Below are 15,519 nucleotides of genomic sequence, written 5' to 3' on the forward strand. Positions count from 1 at the left end.
TTGGGCCTCTGCTGTTGCTGTCTCTGCTGACTCAGCAACAAATGTCCATTCTACCCCACAACAGAATGTAGAGCTGGCACCAATCCGTTAAGAAGGGAAGCATGGTGCATTGGTGCTGTAGTGGGTGTTGAGTAGTATTTTCGGGACTGGAATCTTGGGAGAGTGTGGAGTCTCCCGAATTACTCATTATCATTTCTTTCTGTTTCCTTTTTTATCTTTTCCATTGAATGTAATTTTGCTGTTAGAGATATAGAGACTGGAATACTGTAAATTGTCTCAGAGTGTGTTTAATTTCCAAAGTGTAATACAGATACAGATCCATCAATATATCAATTTGTGTCTCTTTTCCAGAATTTCCTTTGTGAATTGATTTTATTACCGAGTGGTCTGTATCATAATCTCATCCAACGGCTTAAGCTTTTGGGTTGAATTGGTTTTTTACAAAAAGTAAACCTGTAGGGTTTTGTTTTTCTGCTAAATTCATTCTGACATTTTTAAATATATGAAGTTATTCTCTGCCATCCCTTTATAACTTCTAATTGTGTTTTTGTCCCAAAATCTGTAGGACATTCAAGAGGCTCATGCTGGTCAAATAGTTGCTGTATTTGGTGTTGATTGTGCATCTGGTTCTTCTTTTTTCTTTGCTTGAACTAATGCATTTCCTGAAATTTCAGATTGCTTATTTTTTGTAATCCTTTATGGCTGGTTAGGTGTTTGCCTAGAATCTGTTGGTGGTGGTTTAGATTTCTTTAGGGCATTATATTTTTTTAATGGAGAATAAATTTTACTTTAGGGGCTGAAATGAAACCCAAAAAAATGCAACAGATGTACTCATAAAGTAAAAGGGACGAAGTGGCTGAAAAATGAAAAAAAACCTGTGAAACCTTTCTGCATTTCAGAAATTAACGTTCACATTCCCTTTAACAACCATGAATATAGCTCCAGTAGGTGCCTGTAAACACAATCTAATCTCATATGACATGTAAAGACAAGGAGATGTCCTTTAAATATAGGCAATCCTCTCCAACGAATATGCAAGAGAACCCTGTAAACTGCACACTGCTACAAAATTTTGGTTCTTATTCTTGCTATATAGCCTTTGAAATGTATTAAGATGAACTGCTTTAGGTTGTTAGAATATTAGATATGGGAACCTTGGGATACACCACCCCAAAAGCTAGTTCAAAGGGTGGGAGTGCCCAAGACCTTATAAACTCCACATTAGTTGCACATACAACCAATGTGGGACTATATATCTCAACATAGGTGAAAGGACGATTTTTCCACCAAGGACACCAAACGAATAGGTGTCATTTTCGGCTACAGATGGCTGAAAAATTCCAAAATCTAGTACCAGATAACTTCGAAATGTTTACTCTCTTCAAATTTGATAGTGTTATTCAACTTGACCTTTGTGTTCAATCACGGAGGGAACTTCCCCCTGTCAGGAATGCAGAATGATAATCACATTCAATTACTTGTTTTAGAATTGCGAGTAATGGAAGTTCTGTCTCTACAAGCTATGGAAGTTCTGTCTCTACAGGCTGCTTCATTTTTCCCCCTTTTTCTTTCTTGGGAGGGCAGGGGGAGGGGGAGGATCTGTTATCTATGTTGGCTTCTGTTAACAGTGTTACATTCAACTAAATCTTGTAGTGCTTTTGAGGTTATGTGTGTTCGAGATGTGGTGTTGGGGCAGTCCTTTCTGTTCAACATTTTGTTTCGTTTAATTTGTATATTGCCTTAATAATTTTTGTCTTGATCATCAGGAGATACTTTTACTGATGGGTCAGTTAGATACACAATGACTTCGATGAATGTTCCTGAACCAGTGATGTCATTAGCTGTACAGCCGGTCTCAAAAGATTCTGGAGGGCAAGTGAGTAACTTCTTTTTTGTAGCATGCCAGCCCCCTGCCTCAGCTTGAAAAAAAGGTTGTATCTATAATTGACTTTCTCCATGTGTTGTTTATAGTTTTCAAAAGCTTTGAATCGCTTCCAAAGGGAGGATCCTACTTTCCGTGTTGGCTTGGACCCAGAGAGTGGGCAGGTTGTCTTCATTCTTATACCTTTCTCATTTAAGTGAGTATCATTTTTCTTATCATGACGTTAGTATGCTTTTGTGGATAGACGATCATTTCTGGAATGGGGGAACTGCATTTAGATATCTATGTTGAACGCATTAAGAGAGAGTATAAGGTACCCTTTTTTTCCTCCGCACATTTTTTCCCCCTTTCTTATTGATGCTGGCTAAATGTCTGTTTCTTCTGAAGTTTGATTCTTATGTCTTTTCCTGTTAAGGTTGATGCATCAGTTGGAAAGCCCCGTGTGAACTTCAGAGAAACTGTTACTCAACATGCTGATTTTGATTATTTACATAAGAAGCAAACAGGAGGGCAGGGACAATATGGACGGGTTATTGGGTAAGTATAGATTAGTCATTCTTATTTTATTTACTTTAAGTAATAACATAGCATCAAGAGAAAACTATAACCCACACACAAGACTACAAACAAATAAGAAAAGTCATTTAAATTAGCACTAAAATATTAAAGAAATACTTAATATGAAACTCGTGTTTAATGTCAAAAATACTTGTAAGAACAAAAGTGACGAGATTAAAACTTAAAAGCCTTGAGAGAGAGAGTTTCTGAAAATGAATTATTGATACAAAGCAACGTACACTGAGCTCTATTGATAGACCTAAAAGGAATCTGACTCAGCACTAAGGCTGAGCAATCATTAGAACAAACTCTGACAAAAGACTAACAACTAACTAACTTGAGATAAAAGATCAGATAAAGCCAGACTAGACTAAGTACATACAAAGGTATATGAACAAGACAGACTACAAAGCATTTATTTATTAATATGTCCTCTCAAACTCATGAATTAGGGAGTTGAAAAAATCCCTAACTGTGATGTACTATCTGGATTGGTGATTTCAATGTGTAAGATTGTGATCACAATATAAAGGATATTTGTACATATCTTGACAACCTTGGCATTGACTTTAGTTGTCTAATCTCAACAAATATTGAAAGAAGAAGGCCTTTATCGGCTCTTTTCAAATTATGAATCATGAATTGTATCATACTTGATAAATAACTTTTGAAGAAACACAATATAAAAGATGTTTGTGCATATAACATGAAGTAAATGCTTGTCACATTCATTTTAATGCAAGTTTTACAAGATTTTGACACTTGAAAGATTTTGATACCGTGAATCTTATATGAGCCATAAATAAGATCCTAAATCATAGATTTAGAAGTAATTAAGTCCTGAAATGATGTAGAACATATTAACATGATGGAGAACTCACAGAGTAAAGTTTCAGTCTGATGGGCTGCTAGCATTTGTGTACACACGAAAGAAGTGGAGGAAGAAAGGTAAAGAGGCTCAAGATGAACAGCCCAAGTCCAAAGGGGAATTGGCAGTCCAGTAAGGAATCTGCAATGGCTATAGTCCAATGGGGGAGTGGAAAATTCCATTTGAGAACTGAATTTGATGATGGTGGAATTCATGGATTGATTGGGTCATCGTATAGAAAGGAACGAATGTGCCCATCAAGAGGAAGCAGGGGGAGAAAATGGTGAAGGTGAATCACAGACGATGGGAAATAGCTGGGAAGAAAAAAGGATGCGAAGGGTGGAGGTTCCTTACTTTGCAGGTGAGGATCCTTATGCTTGGATTTACAAGGCGGAGTGTTATTTCAAAATCAATAGGATTTCAACAGAAGAGCATGTAGAGACCGCCTTGATTTGCCTTGAAGGAAGAGCCCTCAATTGGTTCCAGTGGGAACCTCGAAACCCATTAATCACTTGGGATGATTTCCGTTAGGCTGTTCTACAGCTGTTTCACTCTTCTTCTTCTTCTTCAGGAAATCACTATGAGGCCCTTATGTGCCTTCGCCCAAATGGAACGGTGGCAGATTACTGTTAGAGTTTGAAGTTGCTTTAAGCTCCGCTTCGCTATGCCGACAAAGAAATGATGCAAGCGGCATTACTTAATGGGTTGAGAGAGGAAATCAGAGGTGAAATACGTCTCCATGGTTTATGAGACTTGGAGTTCTTACTGTAATTAGTATTGGGTATTTTTTGTAGTGGTTCTTGTTCTTGAGTTGGTTCTTTAAGGGTTTGTCCCCATTTTCCTTTTACACCAATTTAATATAATTCCTCTTCAGGTACCATCACAGTCACAGGGGGAAAAGGGCTCATGTTTTTGATAGACATGGCACAATGATAGGACAAAAAATATCATTTTGTGCCTTAAAAGATTTAGTTGAAAAAAGAGTGTATTACATCTGTACAATTGCTCTCTATTTAAAGAAACTAAATAACCTAATGGGCTAAGCCCAAAGAAGATTCTAGAATGGAAGTAAATAAATAAAGAAATAAACAAATACAATTATTTACAACACTCCCTTCTAGGTGAGGAATAGATATTTATCATTTTCAACTTGCTAGTAAGCTCTTGAAACCTTTCTGAGGGAAGTCCTTTTATCAGAATATCAGCTAATTGACGTCCAGAAGGGATGTATGGAGTGGTGATCAACCCACTATTGAGCTTCTCTTTGATAAAATGGTGGTCGACCTCAATGTGCTTAGTTCAATCATGTTGAACTGGATTATGAGCTATACAAATGGCGGACTTATTATGACAAAACAGCTTCATAGGTCCTTCACATCTTATTTTAAGATCATTAAGTATAATTCTAATTGAATCTGAATATTATTGTATATTCAAGTGTGTATAACTGTACAAGAAGGCTCTCTATTTATAGAGACTAAAAGACCTAATGTTAAAAGACCTAATGGGCTAAGCCCACAATCTAGACTAATCTAATAATAATAGACTAATATTATTTCTAACACTCCCCCTCAAGCTGGTGCGTATATATCAAAAGCTCCCAGCTTGTTACAAATATGATCTATTCGGGGACCTCTAAGAGCTTTAGTGAATACATCCGCAAATTGATCATTGGAATTGACAAATGCTGTCTCGATCTCCCCTGACTGGATCTTTTCTTTAACAAAATGACAGTCAATTTCTATATGCTTGGTCCTCTCATGAAATACTGGGTTAGAGGATATATGCAAGGCGGCTTGATTGTCACAAATGAGCTTCATAGGCCGTTGTTCACAGAGATGGAGTTCCTTAAGCAATTGTCTCAGCCAGATGAGCTCACAGGTTGCATTTGCCATTGCCCGATATTCTGCCTCCGCACTGGATCTGGCGACCACAGTTTGCTTCTTACTCTTCCAAGAGATCAAATTTCCTCCGAAGAGAACACAATTTCCTGAGGTGGATCGTCTATCTGAAGGAGAACCTGCCCAGTCAGCATCTGAATAACTAGAGATCTCTGAACTCCCTTTATTTGTGTATAATAAACCTCTTCCTGGCGTCTTTTTAATATATCGGGGAATTCTAATAACTGCATCCCAATGGGAGTCACAGGGAGAATCAAGAAATTGACTTGCAACACTCACTGCGAAGGAGATATCTGGCCTTGTCACAGTAAGATAATTCAATTTTCCAACTAGTCGGCGGTAGTGACTAGGATCTGGCAGTGGCTCCCCCTGTCCTGGTAATAACTTAACATTGGGGTCCATAGGTGTATCAATGGGTTTACAGCCTAACATGCCAGTCTCATCTAGGATATCCAGTGCATACTTCCTCTGACAGATGGAAATGCCCCGCCTAGACTGTGCAACTTCGATCCCCAAGAAATATCGAAGTCTGCCAAGATCTTTGGTCTGAAATTGATTGAATAAATGCTCTTTCAACTGATCAATCCCGGTCTGATCGCTGCCTGTAATGATAATGTCATCAACATAGACCAGGAGATAAATGCACTGGCCAGAAGAGCTATGCCGGTAAAAGACAGAAAGATCGGCTTTGCTTCTGATTAAGCCAAAGGATTCAACAACTGAACTAAAGCGGCTAAACCAGGCCCGAGGAGATTGCTTCAGGTCATATAAAGATTTCCGAAGTTTACATACCATTCCAGAACTCTCCCCCTGAGCAACAAAACCTAGTGGTTGCTCCATATAAACTTCCTCCTGCAAGTCACCATGTAGAAAAGCATTCTTAATATCAAGTTGGAGAAGGGGCCAGTGATGAATGGCGGCAAGGGCAAGAAACAGGCGAACAGAAGCCATCTTAGCAACAGGTGAAAAGGTATCCCCATAATCAAGACCAAAGATCTGTGTGTATCCCTTGGCCACTAAGCGAGCTTTAAGGCGATCAACAGTGCCATCAGGACCAACTTTAACTGTGAACACCCATCGACAACCAACAACAGATTTCTCGAGAAGAGAACGAACAAGACCCCAAGTGCCATTGGAGTGAAGTGCCTGCATTTCATCAAGCATCGCCTGGCGCCACCCTGGATGAGATAGTGCTTCACCTGTGGTTTTAGGGATGGAAACAGAAGAGAGACTAGAAACAAAAGTAAAATGTTGTGAAGAAAGTCTGTCATAACTCAAGAAAGAATAAAGGGGATGAGGATTTCGAGTGGATCGAATACCTTTCCGAAGGGCAATGGGAGGAGTCTCTGATGGAGGATCCGGAGGAGAAGAGCCAATGGGAAAGGGCGATGAGTCATCAAGAGGCAAAGTCGGAGGAGGTGCAGGCTGACGACGCTGGTATGTGAGGAGAGGACGATCTGCAGGTATGGAGGTAATGGGTTGCTCCTCTGGAATAGGGTCACCTGCAGCTGGTAAAGACAAGTCAAGAAAAGGAACAGGAAGGACCTGATCAACCTGTGACACTGGAGACGGAGTAGAGTGAAAAGGCTGCTGATCAAGGAAAGTGACATCAGCAGAAACGATATAACGCTTGAGATCAGGAGAATAGCAACGATACCCTTTTTGAAAACGTGTATACCCAAGGAAGATACATTTGAAGGCCTTGGATGTCAACTTGTCTTTACCTGGAGTAAGATCATATGAACAAAACAAGTACAGCCAAAAATATGTAAAGGCCTATAAGAAGGTGCTCCGGAAAATAAAATACTGTGGGGAACATCATTATTTAGCACAGAAGAGGGCATGCGGTTGATAAGGAAACATGAGGTGATAATAGCATCTGCCCAAAAACGGAGTGGGACGTTCATATGAATGAGAAGGGTACGTGCCATTACGCCGGAACAACAGTCCTTTACCAGTAGTGGCTCTAAGATATTAATGAATTCTCTCCATTGCGGATTATGCATGAATTGACTTACAATACTGACAGCATAAGCAAGATCTGGTTTAGTAGAAGCCAAATATATTAGTCTCCCAACTAAACGCTGATATTGTCCTTTATCAACTGGAGGACTCTCCTCTTCATAACCCATCTTTTGGTTCTGCTCAATAGGAGTACTAAAGGGTTTACATTCAAGTTTTCCGGCTTCTTTAAGAAGATCAAGGACATATATCCTCTGGCTGATAAAAATTCCTTCCTTTGAACGAGCTACCTCTATCCCTAGGAAAATATTTCAATCTCTCAAGATCTTTAATTTCAAATTCAGAGGCTAGTCGTGCTTGTAGAAAATGTTTCTCCGCAATATCATCACCTGTTATAATAATATCTTCAACATATATAAGGAGCACATTTAGCTTCCTATCTTGGGAGTGCTTGAAGAATGATAGAACAGATAAATCGAAATGGATACAATACGGTAAATTAAAGAAATCCTCTTATATGTATTGATAAAATAACAGAGCACTGCTCCTTACAATGACGGAAATTAACAACAGCAAGAGACACTTTGTATTTGACACTGACAAGAGAATAAAAAAAGAACTCCCAAGAGGTCCACAATGGATCCCCTACATTCCCCCAGCTAATTTACTATTTTCCTACCTCCCTTTGAACGCTGCCTTCCCTTATAAATCCCTTACACCATTAGCACCTCTCACTCCCCACACTTTCTAACTAACTTATTTTGCTTCCTCCACACGCGCAATGTAATCACCTTTATCTTGATGCTCCTTTTCCACGTCATCCTTCTCCACCTCAACTTTTGGGTCCGCTCGTGAGCCTTCTTCATCTTGAATTAGATCTTCTAATTCTGGGCCAGTCTCTTGTTGCTCTGTTGGGCCTTTCCCCCTTCTTTTATACAATCACTTGAATACAAAATAATATGTTGTATATTGATCTGTGTCAGAGAGTTACAATATATAGAGACCCTAATGGGCTTAAGTGAAAGGCCCAAACCTAATCCTAATACAGTCAGAATACAGTCAGAATATTTACGGATAAGACGGAATCCAACCATATTTAATCATATCATATCTGATATTCTAACACTTCCCCTCAAGCTGGTGCGTATATATTATGAGCACCAAGCTTGTTACAAATGTATTCAACCCGAGGACCTCTAAGAGCTTTAGTGAAAACATCCGCTAGTTGATCAGAGGAGTTGACGAAAACAGTCTTGATTTCTCCTGACTGAATCTTTTCTCGAATGAAGTGACAATCAATCTCTATATGTTTGGTCCTCTCATGAAAGACAGGATTAGAGGATATATGTAGCGCAGCTTGATTATCACAGATGAGTGTCATAGGTTGTTTCTGTTCACAAAGATGAAGCTCCTGAATCAACTGCTTTAACCAGACTAACTCACAGGTAGCATTTGCCATTGCACGATACTCAGCTTCTGCACTAGATCGAGCAACAACAGGTTGTTTATTGCTCTTCCACGAAATTAAGTTTCCTCCAAAGAAGACACAATAGCCAGAAGTAGAGCGCCTGTCCGAGGGTGATCCTGCCCAATCAGCATCTGAATAACCACAAATTTCTGTATTTCCCTGATCTGAATACAACAAACCTTTTCCTGGTGCTCCTTTGATGTATCGGAGGATCCTCACAGCAGCATCCCAATGTGAATCACAAGGGGAATCAAGAAACTGACTAGCCGTACTAACAGCGAAAGAAATATCTGGCCTAGTCACAGTAAGATAGTTGAGCTTCCCAATTAGCCTCCGATAACGTCCAGGATCAGATAACGGCTCCCCCTGTCCGGGCAATAACTTGACATTAGGATCCATAGGTGTATCAACTGCTTTACTCCCCAACATACCAGTTTCTTCTAGGATATCCAAGGCATATTTTCTTTGACAGATAGAAATGCCCTGTCTGGATTGCGCCACCTCAATTCCCAAGAAGTAACGCAGCTTCCCAAGGTCCTTTGTTTGAAATGTACTAAACAAATGCTGTTTTAACTGACGAATTCCGTCTTGATCACTTCCGGTGAGAATGATGTCGTCAACATAGACTAACAAATAGATACACTTATCAGGAGATGTAATCCTATAAAACACAGAATGGTCAACTTTACTGCGGATTAAGCCAAACGCCTGAACAGCAGATTCTAACGGCGGACGGTGGTTTCGGTGGCTGTCGGAGGTGCTGACGCGTTTGGAAAAATCACTCAGAGGCTTTTTACAGCCCTAGAAGGCTTGCCGGAAGGACGCACGACAAGAAAGAGGACTCCTAAGCAGTGGGCTTAGGTTTTAAAGCAAAAAACAAGGTTTCTAAGCGGAAGCGAGAGTTCCCAGAACAAAAGAGCTCTGATACCAACTTGAATACAAAATAATATGTTGTATATTGATCTGTGTCAGAGAGTTACAATATATAGAGACCCTAATGGGCTTAAGTGAAAGGCCCAAACCTAATCCTAATACAGTCAGAATACAGTCAGAATATTTACGGATAAGACGGAATCCAATCATATCTAATCATATCTAATCATATCATATCTAATATTCTAACACTCCCCCTCAAGCTGGTGCGTATATATTATGAGCACCAAGCTTGTTACAAATGTATTCAACCCGAGGACCTCTAAGAGCTTTAGTGAAAACATCCGCTAGTTGATCAGAGGAGTTGACGAAAGCAGTCTTGATTTCTCCTGACTGAATCTTTTCTCGAATGAAGTGACAATCAATCTCTATATGTTTGGTCCTCTCATGAAAGACAGGATTAGAGGATATATGTAGCGCAGCTTGATTATCACAGATGAGTGTCATGGGTTGTTTCTGTTCACAAAGATGAAGCTCCTGGATCAACTGCTTTAACCAGACTAACTCACAGGTAGCATTTGCCATTGCACGATACTCAGCTTCTGCACTAGATCGAGCAACAACAGGTTGTTTCTTGCTCTTCCACGAAATTAAGTTTCCTCCAAAGAAGACACAATAGCCAGAAGTAGAGCGCCTGTCCGAGGGTGATCCTGCCCAATCAGCATCTGAATAACCACAAATTTCTGTATTTCCCTGATTTGAATACAACAAACCTTTTCCTGGTGCTCCTTTGATGTATCGGAGGATCCTCACAGCAGCATCCCAATGTGAATCACAAGGGGAATCAAGAAACTGACTAGCCGTACTAACAGCGAAAGAAATATCTGGCCTAGTCACAGTAAGATAGTTGAGCTTCCCAATTAGCCTCTGATAACGTCCAGGATCAGATAACGGCTCCCCCTGTCCGGGCAATAACTTGACATTAGGATCCATAGGTGTATCAACTGGTTTACTCCCCAACATACCAGTTTCTTCTAGGATATCCAAGGCATATTTTCTTTGACAGATAGAAATGCCCTGTCCTGATTGCGCCACCTCAATTCCCAAGAAGTAACGCAGCTTCCCAAGGTCTTTTGTTTGAAATGTACTAAACAAATGCTGTTTTAACTGACGAATTCCGTCTTGATCACTTCCGGTGAGAATGATGTCGTCAACATAGACTAACAAATAGATACACTTATCAGGAGATGTAATCCTATAAAACACAGAATGGTCAACTTTACTGCGGATTAAGCCAAACGCCTGAACAGCAGATTCTGTCGGCGGGCGGTGGTTCCGGTTGCCGTCGGAGGTGCTGACGCGTTTGGAAAAATCACTAAGAGGCTGTTTACAGCCCTAGAAGGCTTGCCGGAAGGACGCACGGCAAGAAAGAGGACTCCTAAGCAGTGGGCTTAGGTTTTAAAGCAAAAAACAAGGTTTCTAAGCGGAAGCGAGAGTTCCCAGAACAAAAGAGCTCTGATACCAACTTGAATACAAAATAATATGTTGTATATTGATCTGTGTCAGAGAGTTACAATATATAGAGACCCTAATGGGCTTAAGTGAAAGGCCCAAGCCTAATCCTAATACAGTCAGAATACAGTCAGAATACTTACGGATCAGACGGAATCCAATCATATCTAATCATATCATATCTAATATTCTAACACAATCTATAATCCTCTATCAGCTACCAAAGCAATAAGAAAAGCGATACAATTGAACACATTCGAGATGTATTGATTCTCTCCCAATTTCCATTGATTCTCTCGACAAAGCGATACAATAGAATTGTCGTATATGCATGCATTGATTGTATTTGTATATGTTATCATGTCATGTAAATGATTTTACCATTCATTTTTGTCGAGGCTATGTTACGACCTCTATTAGGAATAGGGGATCACTGGGCAAGTATATTCCCCAAGGAAACCTAGAGTAGTTAGGGGGATTAATTAGGGGTACAGATTAGTTGTAACTGCTCTATCTGGGAGTTAGGCTTGTAACTAGGTGGTTATATGGTTAGGCCTTTAGGGGAGAGGTTTAGCCTGATGTATAAAAGAGATATTCTAAGAGCCTTTTTTGTGACACCTCTTTTTTTTAAGCTATAAGCTACTTTTAAGATAAAGTTAAAAAAAGAGAGCTTTAAAAATAAAGCTAAAAGTTGTTTAATGATTATATAAATTTTTTAAGCTTAAAAGTTACTTAAAAGCTGTATATTTCAAAAAAAGCTGATACAACTCTTAAAGAAAGCTCCTCAAGGAGCTGTATATTAAATAAAGGCTCTTTTTATTATAAGAGCTTTTGTAAAAACTTGTTTCGCTAGCTTATGCTTTTAAGGAGAACATAAGCTAAAAAAAGACCTCCAGGCACTAAGCATAGAAGGTAGCTTTTGGTTAATTCATTGTTTGACTGAGACTGTGCAAGGGAGAATTCCCTTGTAAGAGAGAAACTCTTCTGTTCTTTCCTTAATAAATATCATTCTTTCCTAACCTATCCTCAATCTTGCTCTATCACCCCTACCCCATTATGTATGTTCACCTTTCAAGAATCCAGAGCTGTAACAGGCTGGTTGTGATGTTCCATTTCTTCCCTTATCCCCCTTGTATTTCTTGACATCAACATTACTTTTATCCTAAATTAGTTAAAGTTAGCGGTCAATGAATCAAATAAAAAGTAAGAAAAGATTGAGAAAAAAATAAAAAATAAAAAATACTTAAGAGGGAAAAAGTAAATTAGAGAATACAGATAAATAAATAAATATAGGAAAAGAAGACTGTCTCGAACATAGGAAAAAATGGATATACCCTTCTATAATGCCCTAATAGCTTTTCACCACTCCGTCCTAAAACACAATATATGTCAATTTATTTCTCACTCTGTTAAGTCTTGGTGATGTATAATGTATTCAATTTGTTCGCAGGTATATTGAACCACTTCCTGCAGGGTCACCGACTAAGTTTGAATTTGAAAACATTCTTGTTGGTCAAGCTATTCCATCAAGTTTTATCCCAGCAATTGAGAAGGGTTTCAAAGAAGCTGCCAACTCGTGAGTGAAATTTTCTTCGCTGCTTAATTATGCTTTCTACATTCTAACATGAAAGTTTGTTTTTGTGATTTATTATGTAGTGTGTTGTACCATATCAATGTAATAATCTAGATTTTTTTTTTTTCGTTTGTTTGTTTGTTTAAATAATTCGGGCATACCAATATGATTAAACTTTTATTTGGTATGGTATGGCAAATCCAATTTTGTTCTTCGTACAGGGGTGCCTTAATTGGACATCCAGTTGAAAATCTCCGAGTTGTTTTGACAGATGGTGCTGCCCATGCTGTTGATTCCAGTGAACTTGCATTTAAGCTGGCTTCTATCTATGCTTTTAGACAGGTCCTTTTAATTTCTGTCGCCCTTATTTTATAAATATAATTGTGCATATTCTCCTGATAATCATCTATTGATTCTTTCACATAATAATTATGGAACCATTTCTTAACAATTTATGGTGCTATCTTTTGTAACAGTGCTATGCAGCTTCCAGACCAGTTATATTAGAACCCGTTATGCTTGTTGAGCTGAAAGTACCAACAGAATTTCAGGGAGCTGTTGCTGGTGACATCAACAAGTGAGGGTTCTTTACTTCTCTTCTTTTCACTGGATATTGTAGTAATTTTTCAGAAATTTTCTCACATACTTCTCTAACTCGTGAAAAGGAGAAAAGGTGTGATTGTTGGCAATGATCAGGAAGGAGATGATTCCGTCATTACTGCTCATGTAAGTTCCTAACCTATCTATTGTGATTTAACGACTCTTGTAGTTAGTTCCATGGTTGATCTGTGGAACTGTATAAAATTATGATTTGATGATTGTTTAAAACGTAAATGTACATCTACATTTGTTTTTTTTTTCTTCATTTATATATTAGCCATTCGGCTCAGGCTAATTAATGTATTGCTTAAAAGTTGTCCAAGTATGTTGTTACTGTAAATGGGCGTGATAGCATGTCTGGATTTGCATTGGGGGAATCCAGAATCACATTAGGACTCTGAAGCAGCTACCTTAGGAAAATATGACTTTTGAGTTTTTAATGTGATGCTGGATGACCCTCGGTGCAGAAGCTAAACATGCCAACTAGTCAACAGACTTGTAGTAGTTTCTGGCATGAAGCCTCCGCACCCATTGCATTTTGGTTTTGGATGTGCTATTGCAAACTTCTACAAATCATTTGTTGCTAGCTTATTAAACTCTACAGTTGAGGGCATGCATCAAGGTTTAAGTGCAGTGACGGGTTAATGGAGTTTATAATATGTTTGTGAAACTTAATGTTGGTGGAATATTGTTATTTTGGAAGGTTCGTGTATACCAGTGTTTTAAAACTCGGACCGGTCATCGACTCGGTCAAGGTACTGGGTCATTGGTTCAACCGGATTTACTCTTCACATATTAAAAAATATAAACATATTACTTATATTCAAAATTCACATAAGAAAACTACCAATGAGCTTCAAAAAATAAATTGGTTCTCAATGATAGCAAATATTATATACATCTAGGTTTCTAGCTCTAGACCATATCCTAACATTGGATTAAATTGGAATGTAATCTAAATGCACCTTTTATGCCTTGACATAACACAGATAAACTAAATCATGATAACAAATATTAGGCATGAAATATATACTAAGGAGAAAGTTTCTACCGTTGAGATGAGACCATCAGTGTTTATTCTCACTTAACTTCTTTAGATCATTATAAGATACAACTAAATTACATAAACAAACTGCACTAATCTAAAATACCTTCTTATTTTCACCTTACTTTTTAATCATATTTACCACAAAATATGAACATGATTTAATTCAACAGTTCATAGCAACCAAAAAAAAAGTTCTACAAAAAAAAAAGGTCAACTGGTGTAACCCGAGTCGCCGGGTCAACCGGTCCAAACTGAGTTGACTGCAAAACCGATCCAAATGAATGCTCGGACCAGGGAACCTATCTGGTCACCGAGACCCGGTCCGAGCCAGTTTTTAAAACACTGGTGTATACTATTTGCTGGTTTCATTTCGGTTTATCTTGCATGTTTATTTGGAAATTATCTCTCATGTTTATTTGGAAGGTAAATGTAATTTGTGGACTTTTATCATTGAGTAGTTTGTCCATTTGTTCTTGCTAAATAGGTTGCTGTTATTAACTATTTCAGGTCCCACTTAACAACATGTTTGGGTACTCTACAGCTCTTCGTTCAATGACACAGGTGAATATCACGTTGCTCAAGAATAATTCATGTTTTGTTGTTAACTTTTATTTGGTTTTTAATTTCTGTTGATTCTTGGATGACACGCAGGGAAAAGGTGAATTCACAATGGAATACAAGGAACATTCACCAGTTTCTCATGATGTACAGATGCAATTGATAAACTCGTACAAGGGCAATAAGGCAGCTGAATAATCACGTTTTATCGAAGTACATGGTCCTAAAAATTTGTGACAATTATTTATCTAGAAAAAAGGAATTGTGAACATAATATAGGATATATAGGTTTGATTCAATTTATTGTGGTCAACCAATTTTGGAAGCAAATAAAAGTTGCTGTAATTGTGGTAAATATGGTGTACGTATAATTTACATTATGTAAGTTACGCTGCTCGTATTTATTACTTAATCCAGAGCTCTTATGCAACTTCTATGTTTGTAACGTTCCATTCATGTTGGTTTGATAGTTTTATGAGCTCATGGATCCACTGTTATCCAGTCCGCGTTAGGTATTAAAGCTTGAACACTACCTTTTATTATAATAGGTGGAGTTCCATTAGTCTAGAGAATAGTGTTGTTTTCTCTTTATTATAATGATTAGTGGACTAATAATATAATGACTTTATTCAGTTATATATTTGATCTCATCCTCCACGGATATTTTGTTAGTTTTATCTTATTCAATTTTTCCTAGTAAAAATAGGTAATTTGCG

At 38.3% G+C, this 15,519-nt stretch overlaps 1 protein-coding gene across 4 annotated transcripts in view; it reads left to right on the top strand.

Annotated features, from left to right (window-relative positions):
• LOC133313910 (elongation factor G-2, mitochondrial) overlaps positions 1-15,243 on the top strand; it is a 63,221-nt gene extending 47,978 nt beyond the window's left edge. For 3 of the 4 annotated variants that reach the window (XM_061515322.1, XM_061515323.1, XM_061515325.1), the window contains 11 exons: positions 566-626; positions 1,767-1,876; positions 1,972-2,046; positions 2,127-2,195; positions 2,298-2,419; positions 12,475-12,600; positions 12,819-12,939; positions 13,074-13,174; positions 13,263-13,323; positions 14,753-14,806; positions 14,897-15,243. In XM_061515322.1, coding sequence (XP_061371306.1) covers positions 566-626; positions 1,767-1,876; positions 1,972-2,046; positions 2,127-2,195; positions 2,298-2,419; positions 12,475-12,600; positions 12,819-12,939; positions 13,074-13,174; positions 13,263-13,323; positions 14,753-14,806; positions 14,897-15,001 — 1,005 coding nt within the window. In that variant the 3' untranslated portion in view covers positions 15,002-15,243. Of the gene's footprint in view, positions 1-565; positions 627-1,766; positions 1,877-1,971; positions 2,047-2,126; positions 2,196-2,297; positions 2,420-12,474; positions 12,601-12,818; positions 12,940-13,073; positions 13,175-13,262; positions 13,324-14,752; positions 14,807-14,896 lie in introns of those variants that run through there. The other variant, XM_061515324.1, reaches the window with a different exon arrangement.
• The last annotated feature ends 276 nt before the right edge of the window (positions 15,244-15,519 follow it).

This window comes from Gastrolobium bilobum, unplaced genomic scaffold, assembly GCF_033153095.1.
Source record: "Gastrolobium bilobum isolate Gb01-03AN ecotype WA unplaced genomic scaffold, APGP_CSIRO_Gbil_v1 utg3533, whole genome shotgun sequence".
NCBI lineage: Eukaryota > Viridiplantae > Streptophyta > Magnoliopsida > Fabales > Fabaceae > Gastrolobium > Gastrolobium bilobum.